At 36.0% G+C, this 15,738-nt stretch overlaps 1 protein-coding gene across 6 annotated transcripts; it reads left to right on the forward strand.

Annotated features, from left to right (window-relative positions):
- The first annotated feature begins 8,458 nt into the window (after window positions 1-8,458).
- Window positions 8,459-12,968, forward strand: LOC109157183 (yrdC domain-containing protein, mitochondrial-like). Of its 6 annotated transcripts, none has more exons than XM_019305112.1 (7): window positions 8,459-8,789; window positions 9,486-9,550; window positions 9,954-10,057; window positions 10,200-10,422; window positions 11,482-11,657; window positions 11,748-12,039; window positions 12,587-12,968. In XM_019305112.1, the coding sequence occupies exons 3-7, from the start codon at window positions 9,973-9,975 to the stop codon at window positions 12,654-12,656; spliced, it is 846 nt and encodes a 281-aa protein (XP_019160657.1). In that variant the 5' UTR covers window positions 8,459-8,789; window positions 9,486-9,550; window positions 9,954-9,972; the 3' UTR covers window positions 12,657-12,968. The 6 variants fall into 6 exon arrangements, with proteins under 6 accessions (XP_019160657.1, XP_019160654.1, XP_019160655.1 ...); XM_019305113.1 differs by having other exon boundaries at window positions 8,682-8,789; window positions 9,957-10,057; XM_019305109.1 differs by lacking the exon at window positions 9,486-9,550 and having other exon boundaries at window positions 9,881-10,057.
- The last annotated feature ends 2,770 nt before the right edge of the window (window positions 12,969-15,738 follow it).

A 15,738-nucleotide genomic window follows, 5' to 3' on the forward strand; every position in this document is an offset into this window, starting at 1 on the left:
CCCATCACTACTCGTTGAGTACATATAGTATAGATATAAGAAAATCATTTGAGACCTGGAATACATATTATATAATCTTTTAAAACGAGGAATAGAAACAACATAAGACTCATTATGGAACACTCTCAATCAACCGACCATCATACAATAAATCAAGAGATCAATACAACGATAAGAACAATGAATCATCAACAACATATGATCATCAATAACAATCATGGTAACATCATAACATGAAGGATAACATCAATACATGCTCATAGCAAATGAAAGTCAAAGATCGCAACCAATGACCATTTCCCATCCTTATACCATGTTCCAACCTTACACCTCTCCATCTTTATAACAGTTCCAACCTGTACCTCCAGGCCACCCTGTACTCCATCAACCTTATCCCTCCGGAGCCATTGCTCCCCCCTACATCATCCCCCTGCTTTTCATAGACATCGCAATGTCATAATAATAAAGTACTTATCACGTGATAGTATACCGCCAATCATTTGAGCACGCAGCTCATATCCGCCAGCTTTTAATCATAACACATAGTCATTGACATAGAGGATTAAGGCTCATCAATAGCCCAATCAAGGATCAATCAATAGAGTACAACATATGTACAAGATCACAACAAGAGATTTAATCGAAAGACTTCAAGGATAGACATGAAAGGAACATTCAATACAATGTCACAATAACGATAGGCTTCAATCCAAAGATTACAATGATTGGTGAATACAAGTTACCAATCTTCCTTGAGAAGAATGAACATACACATAGTAGTACTAACAACATCGTAACTAGCATGCAAATCAATAGGATAATCATAACGATTCAAACGAACATAAAGACTTCACATTAATCCAACGAATCAGAAAGTTGGACCTTTAAACATTGTTAGTGTTTTAATTACTCAAAAAACCCCAACATATAATTGGCAATATTATTATGGCAAACTAAGATAGGGTTAGCTTGGTGTCGGTTTGTTCTACAGAGGACTGATTGATCGGATACAGCAACAGAGGGACTGACACTGAAGATCTGTTTTACGAAGATGTTTCCTTTTTACAGAACGCGGTTTAAGAAGTCAGTTTTGGAAAGAAGATCAGCGTATCTATTTTGGAAAGGTATGGACCGGATCTTTAAGATTACATTCTTCTTATATCGTCCTACCATCTACAATCAGAGATATCTATGGAGAGTGTTCTTATTATAGAACTATAAGTACTCTTATTCGATCAAGAATTAGGGTTACACTTTTGAGAAGAAAGAAACACTCTGGCATATACTAAGAGATCACATCTTTGATTATCATGACTCTTCTCAAGACAATTTGTTCTTGTTGATTATGATGAAGAACTTGAGAAGAGATATCGTTGCTTAAACGAAAAGGACGCAAAGATCACACAGTTGTGGGAACAACATTGGACTGCGTCATTGAAGTGGACTGCATCAGAGTTAGCTCTCCAAGTGAAAGGATTTCATTGGACTTCTGTATGCTCGGCTCTCCATCTTCAACAATCCACTAAATCAGTGTAGACTGGGTACGTACCTTGTGTGGGGCACTTGGGTGAGATTATTGTTCTCTACCTTTGTACATTGGATTATTTATTAGTGGATTGGACGCCTATGTGATCGTCCCCCAAATGTAGATACACACTGTATCGAACTGGGTAAACATCTTGTGTGTTATGCTTTTCGCTGACTGCTTTAGTTTATCCTTTTCGCAAGCTAATTAGTGATTCAACTATCTGACTGATATCACCGCTGAATCTGTCAGACTAATTCGTCAGTCGTTTAATTAATATCTTTAAATTGAGAGAATGCAAAATTACAAACATGATTCAAGACTCACAATCCTATTACGGTTACTTAGGACACTGTTATAGGCGTACGAAACATCAAATGAGACACACAATTGCACAACAGTTCAACAAAATGGATGCCAAAACATCACGTACCAGTGGGAGGAACGGTGGGTGGACAACCTCCCACCACCCCTACCCGCCTGTACCAGCGGGTGGAACCACGGGTAGGCATCCACCCTGGCTCCCCCCGCCACCCTTCATCATTGTTCCCCGTGGGTGGAACGGCGGTAGGCACACCGCCCGCGGGTACACTACCTGGGAGGAATAATTCCCTACGGGAAAAAATGTTACCAATGCCAAGTTCAAGTCCAAAACACCCAAAACCTCACATCAATCATCAAAGGAACGTGAACAACAAGAATAGCTCAAAGAATAGCATTTATGAACCCTATATACAAGCTCTAACATGCATAAACACAAGAATATGCATCATTTCACTCATGAATGTCAAGAACATCAATAGAACATCAAGAATCATCATAGCAAGTATAAAATAGGTTTTGTAGAGTATGGGTTACCTCCTTAAGCCTAGAAACACTTCCTTCAACCTCTACTCTTCCTCTTGGAACTCTTTTTCCACAAGGTCTTCCAAACACAAACCAAAAATCATACAAACAACTAAGACTTAGATAAAGATAAGGAGAAACTAACTAAAAACACTAGCTAAGCTTAAGTCTTACACTCTTACCCCTCCTAAGGTCTTGGTGGATGAAAGATGGAATCTTGAAGGGTTCTTGGCAAGATTGGGGAGAGGTATTGGTTTGGCTTGGAGAAGAAGCTAAGATTTTAGAGAGAAGGTAGAGAGTTATGTATTTCTTGCCTAATGTGGGAAATACAAGGGTAGTGGTGTTAGGGTAAAATCTTGGATATCAAGTAATGGTTGAAAAGACTAGAATAGCCTCCCTTATTCTCAAAAAGGTTAGGAGGACATCAAAAGCTAGGTACAAAGCATAAAGCACAATGTCTTTCTCTTTGACTAATTCAATTGACCAAGGAATTTGGTCAATTTAGGTCATCCGACTATTTAATTAAGGAATTAGGAAGGGATTTTGCAAAGCAAGTTTAGAATTAATTAAATAATTAATTCCGTTTAAGGGATAAATTTCCGGGGTGTCACACACACTCATCCATTGGTAGAGTCACAGTTTCCCATTTGACCAAACTAGTCCTCCTTTTCTGCCCATCACCACCCCAAAGGAAATTCCTTGTCACTCTGTCGATATCATCGCAAACCCCTTTAGGTATAAGCATTGTCTGCATGGCGAAGAAGGAAATCGCATCGAGAACCGATTGGGCAAGCACTTGTCGTCCCGCAAGGCTAAGGAACCGAGTCTTCCAACCCTCAAGTTTGTTATGGACTCTATCCATAATGCTTTTGCAGTGGTCTCTCGTTATATGCCCGTGTAAAGAGGGGATGCCCAGGTATCTCCCTAAGTCATCAGTTATGGGGATCCTAGCAATGGCTGCGAGTTTATCCGCTTTATCGCTGCACACATTATTAGAGAAAAAAACATTAGACTTTAGTTTGTTCACCTTCTGTCCAGAAGACTTACAGAAATTTCAAGGCATTCCATGACAGTGCGCATTTGGTCCTCCTCAGCCTCCGCAAATAAAACCATATCATCCGCGAAGAAAAGGTGGGAAATACTAGGGCCATTTTTAGATGCCTTAACACCTTTCCACTGGCATTGGGCGACCACTTCGGTAATGATATAGTCCCAGTTCATAAATTATTATCTTATACAAATTTTTTCTTTTAACTATTTTGAAAGTAGCAGTTTTAATCTATTATTTAATTTATGTTGAATTGCAAGTTCGTTGGTAGGTCTTAGCTCGCGAAGAACAGCAAAAGAACAATAAAAAGGAATAGAGAATAGAAGAGGAAGAAGTGTAATTCTATTATTTCAGTAACCTTCTTCTACAAGAGATTACAACATATATATGTTACAAATGTAATCCTTACATAAATGTAAAACTGTTTCGACCGTTACAATAAACCATAATAATGTCCATTAAGATTTGATTTATAACAATTTATAGATTTTCTTAATATTAACAATTTATTTTGAATTCCCAAATTATTAAAAAAAATATTGCTCATTTCATAAAATTTTCTCAAATTATCTCAATTAATCTTCATATATACGTTACTCTTACTGCAAAATACCATCCTAAGTTGTACAAAATAAAATAATGGTTTAAGTTACATTTGTTTAATAGACACCAAAACAACAAAAAATATCCATGTTTTGCACAAGATACAACCTAATTTGTAAATGATCTAATAAGCACCAAAACAACAAAAATGATGACCTGAGTTACATGGTTTAGCAGACAAAAAACAAGTTTTATCTAAATACATAACACATGTGATGGAAAATATATTTAAGGCAATCCGTCGAGCATGTGCTCGGTATATACTCCAGGGGTGCGGAGAATAGTTCCCGATCGCTCCCGGCCTGATAAGAGGCCCGACCCGACCTAAGGAGATATATGAATTTGCCACTGAATGTCAACTCGGTCCTGACCTTGTGACTCAGTCCGGACATTCCGAGCAGGAACACTTCCTATTCTAGAAGATAGGCATGTCGAGAATCGAACGCACCAGTACATGTAGAATATGTGGCGGACATACCGGACGCTCGACATGTGTTCCCCTCGATTCCCCTATAAATAGAACATTTATTGCAATGGAAATGGGATTTTTTGGAGCATTCTCTCTCTAAGAACACTTATAGGCTCGGGACTCTCCGACCCCCAGTCTTAAACTACCCGAGTTACTATATTATAGTTTCTAGTCGTATACGTATACTCGAGAGTATTTACCACATTAACATGCTTTTAATTATTTTGCTTTTTAAATTTAGAATTAATGTTGCTGTTTTTTTGTTAATCTCCTTTTGTTGAGGTAGTTGACTAATAACAAATGTTGGAGGTTGCACTGAATCTTTTAAGTGTATTGGTTACTAATTGGTGGAGGCTAGATAGTTATATGTTTTTTTTTCATTATTTGTTTCATCTAAAGATCAATAAAGATAATTATCTCATCCATTATATATGAAACTCTTATTCAACGTTTATACTCTGTTTGACAAGATTTAAAATCCTTTCACTAAAAATTACTCAACATCAATCAATTGCTCATATATTCATGCCCTCTTTGACTCTCAAATACTTCAATATTTATATCCATAAATATTTGTTATCACATTTTTCGTTATTTGTTATTAGACTAGAAAATATGTAGAAAATAACATGCCCTCCGTGAGTGCGTGTTTTCTCTTCTCCACGAAAACAAGAACACGCCCTCATGGAAGGCGTGTTCTTGTTCCCATCTAGCTTCCACACCATTCCTTCTCTTAGACCCCATTCAAATACTAGCTTGCATTGGAGAAATCATACTATAATTAGCTTCTTCTTTCTTTTTTTTTTTTTTTCTTTTTTTTTTTCTTTTCTGATGATGATAAAATTGATCTAAATCTTAACATATATTTTTGTTTATGGCATATAATTTAGTAATCTAATCAAATATTAACTAATTTTTATACAATTTCATGTGTGTCTGTGATATTATGCGTCTTAATTTTGGTATGTTTGACTCTGTTTATATTTGATGTTGTTTGTTTGAACTTCTTTGCTTGCCCTGACACTATTTCATCTCTCCATATCTCTATCTTGCTTATTAATCTTAGCACTTTCATGCCAACAAAATATCACTATTTTGCTTCATTTATGTTGGTTGAGTTGTAAATACTTTATGTGAAATGCATAAAAAATATTAGTAGTGTGTCCATAACTTATTGGTGAGAAAGCTAAAAGGGATTGCTTAAATGTAACACGAGGTAATTAAAATTGACCTCTTAACTATTCGAATGATGTTTACAGTCTACAACACAAGGCCACAACCTATGCCATGCAGGCATGCATGACCACTAATTTACTGGATTTCATAATAACATGATTATGAGTTGAATCCACAAAAGTTTGTGTTGAGGGTACTTTTTAGTTGTAGTGAAAGATATTTTTTTTTTTTTTTTTTGCATGATGATTGAAGATTTGAAGGTGGCCAATTAGAGGATTGAAACATGTGTTCCATCTCAACTAAAAGCCTTCACGGTGGACCGGTAAACCGTTGTCGCTCACGTTAATGGCTATATGCTCACACGCGGTGGACCGGTAAACCGTTGTCGCTCACGTTAATGGCTATATGCTCACACGCGGTGGACCGGTAAACCGTTGTCGCTTACGAGTGGCGTTGAGATTTGAACCCATGACCTTTGGTCTGGCTCTGATACCAAATTGAAACATGTGCTCCATCTCAACTAAAAGCCTAAGCTGATAGTTTGATTGCACGTTAATGGCTATATGCTCACATAGAGGGAATGCAATCTAACAATTCAAAAAAGTTTAGTTGTTTATTTGATAGTGTCTATGCTTTTGTTGTTAGTTGATATGCACTTTATTTTCAGACATTTTGTGATCAGAGAGAAGATGGACTTTGCATGTCCCGCCCCCTATATAAGTAGAGAGTATGTTTCAATTTTAACGGCCGCTAAAGAATGGGTCTTAGAGGCTTGCCCCGGCTCAACCTGCGAGCTAGGCGGGGCGGACTAACCTGCCCCTATGGATAGGTGCAATGGATAGTGCAATATAATAAAGCCCCTATGTAAAAAAAGCATCATTTAAATCTCCTAAATCGGTTAAAATATTCAATTAAATCCAAAATTCTCGGTTTGGCAGGTTGGTGCTTTAAAATGTTGACACGTATCTTCTTCTTCTTATTATTATTATTATTATTATTATTATTATTATTATTATTATTATTATTATTATTATTATTATTATTATTATTATTATTGTTATTGTTATTGTTATTGTTATTGTTATTGTTATTGTTATTGTTATTGTTATTGTTATTGTTATTGTTATTGTTATTGTTATTGTTATTGTTATTGTTATTGTTATTGTTATTGTTATTATTATTATTGTTATTATTATTATTATTATTATTACTACAACCACCAGACACTCATTATTTATTCAGCATCATCATCCGAGGAAAAAGAAAACAAAACATGCAGTAACACAACATAATTCTGACATAAACCAAAGGAGATGATTAGATTCAACCAGACATCTGAATGGCTTTCATCTTAGGCTTCTTAACTTCCTCATTAGGGATAGTAACCGTAAGCACATCGTTCCCCATCGTCGCCTTAATTGAATCTATCTTAGCATTATTTTCCGGCAACTGGAACCGCCGCTGCTCCTCTCCACCCGTTGCCACGTGTCCATCTTCTCCTCATGTTCCTTGCTTCTCTGCTCCCTGGTCTACAACACCCTGCCTTCCTCCACCTCCACATCCTTCTTCTTCAGCCTCGGCATGTCTGCCTTAAAATATGGGCCTACGACGTCTCATTCCAATCAATCTGGACAGTAGCGAAGGCGGAGGTTTCGCACGCCGCGCGGCTAGAGAAGCTGTCAACGGCGTTTGAGAAGCCCTAGAATAGACCCTGGCTGCCGGAAAACCACGACCGTCATTTTAAAATGTCGTGGCTATTGCCGGGTTGTACTTGAATGAGGACAACTATGACGGTCTAGGGAGACAACCATGAATGTCTAAAAAAAATTCAAAAAATTTGATTTGTTTTAGATGGCCATAGCCGTATTTTAGGACAACTGTGGCTACCGAATAGTCGTGACTATTATTTTTTACAGTTGTGGCTGTCGTCGGACAACCACGACTATTCTTGAATGAGGACAGTCACCGACTGTAGAGGTGGCTATATGAAAAAAAAAAAAAAAAAAGAGTAAAAAAAAAAAGAAAGGCAAAAAGTGAAAAAATATTAAAAATAAAAACTAATTAAAGGAGACACGTGTTAGCATTAGAAAACACCAACCTATCAAACATGTAATTTAGACTTAATTGAACATTTAGAGGATTTAAATAGAGTTTTTTTTTTTTTTTTTTTTCTCATTTAAGGGACTCAATTGCACTATCCGTTTGACTTAGGTGGCTAGTTTGACCCTTTTTCCAAAAATAAATAAGGAAAGCTTGTTCACAAGTTCAATTGAGTTAATATCCAAAATGGTCATCGACTATGGTGGTTGTTCTCAATTTCGTCCTAAATGACTTTGGTGAACTAATGTAGTCCCAGACTTTTGTGTTTTTGTTCAATTTAGTCATTTGTTTGTTATTCTGTTAAATTGGTGTTAAATAAATGGACACTTTAGTAATCTCAATATTGGTCTTTCTTTACTCTCAATCCTATAAAGTGCGAATTTATCTTTCTTTTACGAATTACTCCCAGAATTATTTTCTTTTACTATTACTCCCAAAATCAAATTTTATATTCACATGTTTGAGAGTTATTCATAAAAGAAAGAAAATTTTTGCACTTCGTAGGTCTAAAGATGCCAGTATTGAAATTGTTAAATTATTCATTTATTTAACACTAAATAAATAAAATAACAAACAAAGAACTAATTGAGCAAAAATACAAAACTCTAAAACTACATTAATTAACTAAAATCGTTCTAAACGGAATTGAAAAACAAAACATTATAGTCACCATTTTGGGTTTAACTCATTTCAATTTTTCCAAACATTGTCAAAAATCCCCCAATTTAAAAATTGAACACTATCCCTATCCCTTTTCCAGTCGACGTGTCTTCCTCCCTCACGAGTCATGATGAGTCACGACTGTCGACAGACGGCGACTCACACCTCAACTTCCCCGCCGGCAAGCCGCTCCGCCGTGAGCCGTTGACGCCGCCTCTCTCTTCGCAAATCGCCGACGCCCCTCTTGACGACAGTCGCCAGTACGCCTCTGTCGCTCTGTCTCTTCAATCTGCCCACTGTCGACCGTCTGTCTCGCTGCTCGCTTCACTCCGCCGACGGTGCCCTCCTATTGTCGACAGATTGTAAGTCATTAGTTCACTGTGATTTTTTATATATATACTGTTCACCTATTTGTATATACATATGTAATGTTCCTGCTTTCTTTCAAGGATAAATAAGACTGACTCTAGTACCTTAGCAAGAAATGGGGGAAAAACAGATAGAAATGGAAGAAAATCCAGAAGAAATGGGGGAAATTTTAGAAGAAATGATGAGAAAACAAGACATCAAATTCATTCAACATAATTGTCTGAATGCACTCGTTGGAATATAAATTAAAATAACGACAAAACGAATTTAAGAAACTCCTACACGTGCAGATCATCCTCTAGCACAACAGCAGCTCTTCTAGATTTAATCTCACAGACTCCATCTTCAGGAATAAAACGATGATTCCATTAGCAACTGTCACATCTAACTCAGCCCCTTGTAATTGCTCTACCCTTTTATATTGAACCAATTGGGGATTGATGAAACTATGGGTGCTTCCACTATCTACCAAGATGACAAATCTTCTTTTTCCCAACATTCCTTGCAACTTAACAGTGTTCCTGCCACTATCACTAAGGATTGCATTGAGAGACACTTCAACATTTCCTATTGGAGTGTCTTTCGCTACTGGTTGCCCCATTTCCCTTTCTTCATGCTCTTCCAATTCGTTCACTGAGTCTGAGACTCCAGTTATACAATTAAAACTCTTTCTCTACATTTGTGGCAAGGTTGCCATCTTTCTCTACGATGGAAGCATAAACCCCGTTCCCGGAGTCTGTTCATCTCCATATTTGTAAGATTTACTCCTCTATTGTTATTATTATTGTTATTATTATTGTTGTTGTTATTGTTATTGTTATTGTTATTGTTATTGTTATTATTATTATTATTATTATTATTATTATTATTATGGAAAAGGGTCAAATAGGCCCCTGAACATTACCCAAGAAGTCAATTAGGCCCTTAAACTTTCAAAATGTTGCAATTAAGCCCTTAAACATATCATTTTAGAGCATTGAGATCCAAAAACCGGTTGTTGACCTATAATTACAGGTCACTAGGGTTCCAGCGAAACTCCGACATCTCAAACCCTTCTAAATTATTTGATTCATTGTCAATAAAGCATCATATTCAGTATCTTCCAACAAAATAGGGCATAGACTTGTTTTTGAATGTGCATGCCAATATCTTCCCAGAAGAAAGCAGAGTTTCCTGATGTGCATCGCCCCTAAAACTATAAGAATTGCGGCAATTGCCCAGTGGCTGCCCCTCTTCAACCCCTTCCTCCTCCCTTCCCCAGGTTCTACCACTCTCTCTATAATACTTACAAATTTCTATTTTATTTTGTTGTCTCTTTGTAATTAACTTGAAAAAATAGCGTCATGGATATATGCTTATTTCTTTGCACTCAAGATTCTTGTATATGTATATGTGGGTTTTAGGGGTGATTAGGAAGTTTGGGTTTGTGAGATTGGGGCAGCGCAAGAGGAGCTTTATTGGGGTTAGTGTGAAAACCAAGCTGGAGTTGAGAATGGAGATTGATAGGATGGGAGTGGTGCAACCAGCAACAGAGGATTATGCTGAAGATGCAATTAAAGCTATCAAGTCTGGGAATGTTATTGCTGTCCCCACTGACACGCTCTATGGCTTTGCTTGTGACGCTTGGTAAATGCCACTCCCTCCCCCTTCCTAAGTTGACCTATTTATTTTACTTCATTTTGTATGTTATAGCCCGTTAATACAAAATTTGCTTTTGATGTTGTCTTCTTTATTTGGGAACTTTTTACCTCCATTGATGTTGTTTATGTGTGCATTGTGATTTCTATTTTGGAATGCTCAGTAAGTTAGCTTCAGCTCTTATGTATTCACATTTTTTCATTTTTGATGTTTGATGTTAAGTACAAGAAGGAAAGTGGGCATTTACTGCAATAGTATGGTTAGAGCATTCAATGATATAGGTATACCCTTAAAATTTTATAAAGAGTGAAAGTTGAATAAGTTCTTTTGCTATTGTTTCTCTTAAGTTGGGTATTGAATTCAGAAACTTCTTTGGATTGGGATTTCTAGTTCCCATTATGGGATCTTCAGTGTCTAGTCTATAACTGTTTTGTTGGCACTTGAAGTAGAAGCAGTTCTTTGATGAATTTAGGCCTTAGTGATTTCAAACTATCATTTTTGTTTTGGATAACTGAAATTAAGTAATTGAATGATTACACTTTTTAATTACAATAATGATAGCTTACATGTGTAGGATAATGATGGATGTGCAGTAAGAATTTACTGTTTATATTAGGGACATAAAAGTGAGGGGAGAGAGCTACCAAGATTTTTTTTTCCTATGAGTTTATTTGTACTTTCGAAATTATTATTATTATTTTAAAATAATAGTTAGCATGTCTGATGATTAGGATAAGTTTAATTTGGATTGACCCAGTGACATGTCTAAATGCTCGGAACTTGTCACCTATGTTTAACAGAGTTAAAGAATTCTGTTAAAATCTGGCTGATTTGACCAGATATTGAAAAGTTTTTGCCTAATTGACAGAATTTGCAAACCTTAAGGGCTAATTTGATCTTTTAGCAATTAAATAATGCAAGAAACCAACTTTGAGGGCACATTAATTTATTTCTTACTACATAGTGCTGCATAAATTATATATTGCTTTTCTTCAGCAAGTTTGTAATATATTTCATGATGCATTTTCATATTGTATGCTATTGCAGTTCTGCTGAGGCAGTTAATCGTATATATGATATCAAAGGCCGTAAATATACAAATCCCCTGGCAATTTGTGTTGGGGATGTTCAAGACATACAAAAATATGCCATCAGTGATCATTTACCTCATGGCTTGCTTGATTGTCTCCTTCCTGGTCCTGTAACTGTCGTGCTAAGACGAGGTTTGTAGCTCCTCATGTTGTTTAGTTCAGTAATTCTAGCAGAAGGTACTTTACTTGTACCCAAATTTTAACTTTCTCAATATTTTGTAGGTGAGTCAAGTATCCTTGAGAAGTCTTTAAACCCTGGACTTGAGAGCATAGGGGTTCGAGTGCCCGATAATACATTTATTAGGGTTATTGCCCGTTGTTCTGGAAGTGCACTTGCACTTACCAGTGCAAACCTAAGCGGACAGCCCAGTAGCATCAACATTAGAGATTTTGAGAACCTATGGGGCCACTGTGCTTACATCTATGATGGTGGTGTACTTCCAGCTGGGCGTGCAGGATCAACAGTGGTGGATCTCACTAAGCAAGGAAAGTACAAGATCTTAAGACCTGGGAGGTATGCATGCAATTTGTGATTATTGTTATTATTATTTTTAAAGTTCAGGTTTGATTGAATGTAGGTTTAGAGTAATTAACTTATCAATTCACAATATAGAAGACTTGTGCAGTAATGAATTCACCATTTTCTTCCCAGTAAGATGATTGCATATTTGCATGCATTTTCTATATTAGGCCCTCGAACTTACAAATATATTCTTGCTTTACACTTCTCTTCACTTTAGTTTGAACCCCAAACCTAACGGCCCCTCAGGTCCCCTGCCCTAGGGAGCTTGTGTGAGGAGATAAATCGCGGGATGTGCCTCAGTGACGCAATGGTCTGAGTGCTTGCTTATTTCCCAGGATCTTACTCCTTGCAGGGTTCAAACCCGGGAATTTGCTGGCCACCACACTCAGGCTTTCATCACTGATCTATGGCCCGGGGCATTACACTTCTCTTCACTGTGTTGCTTACAGAATGCATGGCCTATACGGCTATACATAAAAAGTCTGTAAGTTTTATAAACAAAGTGCATAATGCTGACGAGTTTCTACTGTTGTGTCAGTGCGGAGGAAGAGACCGTTGCAATCCTCCAAAAACACTCTTTGGTAGAAGATGGAAGTGGTGTGCGGTGAGATTTTTCATGTTTGATTGAGATGCATAAAGGGCCCGAGACAAGATTCATCTGTGCAAAACCAAGATTTAGGATGGTGGATGACAGCATGGGTGAATTTGACAATGTTGCTGATCATCTACTTTCTTGTACACTCATTCCTGTGAAATCATTCTTTTTTGGTACGTCTAATATAAGGGAAGGGAAGGATTTGAACTGAAGTTTATTGCATGAAAAATGGGTAGTAAATTGTCGATATTATTGGAGATCATTCTTAAGCACATACAAGTATAGAACCATGATTTTTTAAGGGAAGGGAAGGATTTGAACTGAAGTTTTTTTTTTTTTTTTTTTTTTTTTTTTTTTTTTTTTTTTTTTTTTTAACTTCGTTTCCTTCTCAATTATGTTATGGACCTTATAAATCTGTAGTCTAGGTGTATGAGGAGCCCATAAAGAGGTAAATTAAAATAAATTATACACATTTGCACACCAAGATTTCAACCCAAATTTCTAATATTTGTGCTAAGAACCGAACTCTTTCCTTACTATTGGAAACAAGTCTAAGTGAGACTATTAATTCACTAGACCAACATTCTTGGAGTTTTGAGGAATATTATACGTTCTTGTTTTGGCTCAAGGAGATGTGAGGTCTCTTTATTGCATGAACAATGTATAAAAATAGAGGAAAAAAATCCACATAGAAAAGAGAGAGCTCCATGTGTTGATATGGCAAGAAACAGAGAGTTGTTGCAGAGTGTTGCATGATATTAATACTATTGACTCTAAGTATTGCAGTTTAAAGAGTCAATATCGCACCACCGGAATTCAATCCTGTAACCTTCCATTAAGGGGAGCCACAAAGATGCTATCTGAGCACAAGGTGCCTGACAACAACTTCATTATATTAAAAATAGGGATAAGGGTCAAGCATATCTTTCAACTATTATATATTAACAGGGCTTTTGGTTGGAGGGAGGGAATTACGTGAGAAAGGAATTGCAATTCCTTGGGAGATGAATTACTCGGAATAAAGTGAGAATTTAAATTCTAGTGTTTGGTTTACAGGAATAAAATTATTGAGAATTTCAATTCCAATGTTTGGTATACATAGGAATAGAAAAAGAATAAGTAGTATAAAGTCCAAAATGTCCATTGTTGTTGTCTGACATCAATTTTAGGTTAAAAAGGAGAAGGGATAATTTTGTCTCATCATTATCTATTTTTCTTCCTAAAATTCATGGAATTAAAATCCCAAGGGGGGCATGGGATTTTAATTCCATGAAAATGAGGGAATTGCAATTCCGTGGAATTGCATTTCCTTCCAACCAAACTATGGAATTTAGTGGAAATGTAATTTAAATTCCCAAAAAAAATCTGTAATTAGATAAACTTGTTAAAATTGCGCAAGTACCCTATTTGCCTTGTAATAACATGTTACACCTAAGTTACTTTCTATGTAAGATGTCAAATAGATTAATATTTTTTTAAAATTTATTTATATATTTATTTTAAAAAAGTTAAATACTTATATTAATTAAAAAAAGGCCACCAACAACAATTTTTTATACAATCATTATTGCATGGACCATGGTCCACACAATTGTGTGGACCATAAATAAAAAGTACATTTTTAATATTATGTACATAAGGTACATTTTCTGAAAGTACATTTTTAATATACTAAGGGTACATTATTTTATATAATGTACCTTCCGTACAAAAATAATATACTTTTAATATATTAAAAATGTACTTGATATTTATGGTCCACACAATAATTTGCCTTTTTCATAGCAGCCAAGCTACTATATATGGACAAAGAAGCTTGGCGGGCTTCTTTGTCAAATCGGACAAAGAAGCCATTGGATTAAGAAGTCGGTGGGCTTCTTCGTCCGATTTGAACGGAGCAGCCATGTAGATCAATTTGGATCATTAGATGAGCTCAGATCAACGACAGCTAAAAATCAATGAAAATGAGAAAAAATATGGTAATAGTTTGGCAATTTCTTTCACCAAGTTTAATTTTGTGGTGCAATAAGTACTGGTATGTGGTCACTGAAGATTGGTCTGTGGTGCACATAGAAATACTTGACGGTGAATTTAGACTCAAAACACTATCAAACTAGCATATCTAAATGCACTATCTATTACAAAAATAATAATAATAATAATAATAATAATAATAATAATAATAATAAAATACAAAATTACTACCGTATTTTTTCAATTTTTATTTATTGATTTGAACTCCTCTAATGATCAAATTGATCCAAATGACCGCACCTAAGACTCCTACACCACTACAACCATCCCCTATATATACATACTTATGGGGAATTCTATTTGCACCACCTTAATTTCTATTTAAACCACCATTTGATAGGAATGATAACTTTATAGGTGTTGTAAATAGAAAATTGCTATTTACACTACTGATAAGATATATACCCCGATATCGACCACCTGTATATTCGTGAACTCGTTTATGAGCGGGTCAGAATCAAGCGGTTCGGGATCCGATCCACGGGCCAAAATAAGAGGTGGCGGGTTTGGTATTAAAAGGGCTTGGAGCCCTCAAAGTGGGGGAGGCCATTTATTCACTCTCTCGGCTCTCTCTCTAAACTATATGATCCTCTTCCTTCTCTCTAAATTCTCTCTGCATATAAGAGAAACACAAAACATCAATAAAAGGGGAATTGAGCTATTTCTTATTTTCTTGCTTCTTGTTCATACATTGATATACACATATATACATCTAGTACATACAACCGACATCCGGGGGTTAGTACTATCAACTACTTTTATTAAATTTGGTCAAACATTATATTTTTAAAAAATATTTATTATTTATTTTTATTTAAAAATCAAAATATTAATTAAAAAAGGAATAAGGTTCAAATTGGCCACTGAACGTAACCTGAAAATGCAATTAAGTCACTGAACGAAAAAAAGTGCAATTAGGCCATTGAACACTCAAAAAATGTGCAATTAGGCCACTGAACTCTCCAAACGTATGCAATTTTACCGGATAACAGATTACCATCAATTTTAGCAGGTTACCTGCTTACGTGGCAGCTTAGTTGGCATTTTTAATAATTTTTAAT

Source organism: Ipomoea nil, unplaced genomic scaffold, assembly GCF_001879475.1.
Source record: "Ipomoea nil cultivar Tokyo-kokei standard unplaced genomic scaffold, Asagao_1.1 scaffold2761, whole genome shotgun sequence".
In the NCBI taxonomy this organism is placed as follows: Eukaryota; Viridiplantae; Streptophyta; class Magnoliopsida; order Solanales; family Convolvulaceae; genus Ipomoea; species Ipomoea nil.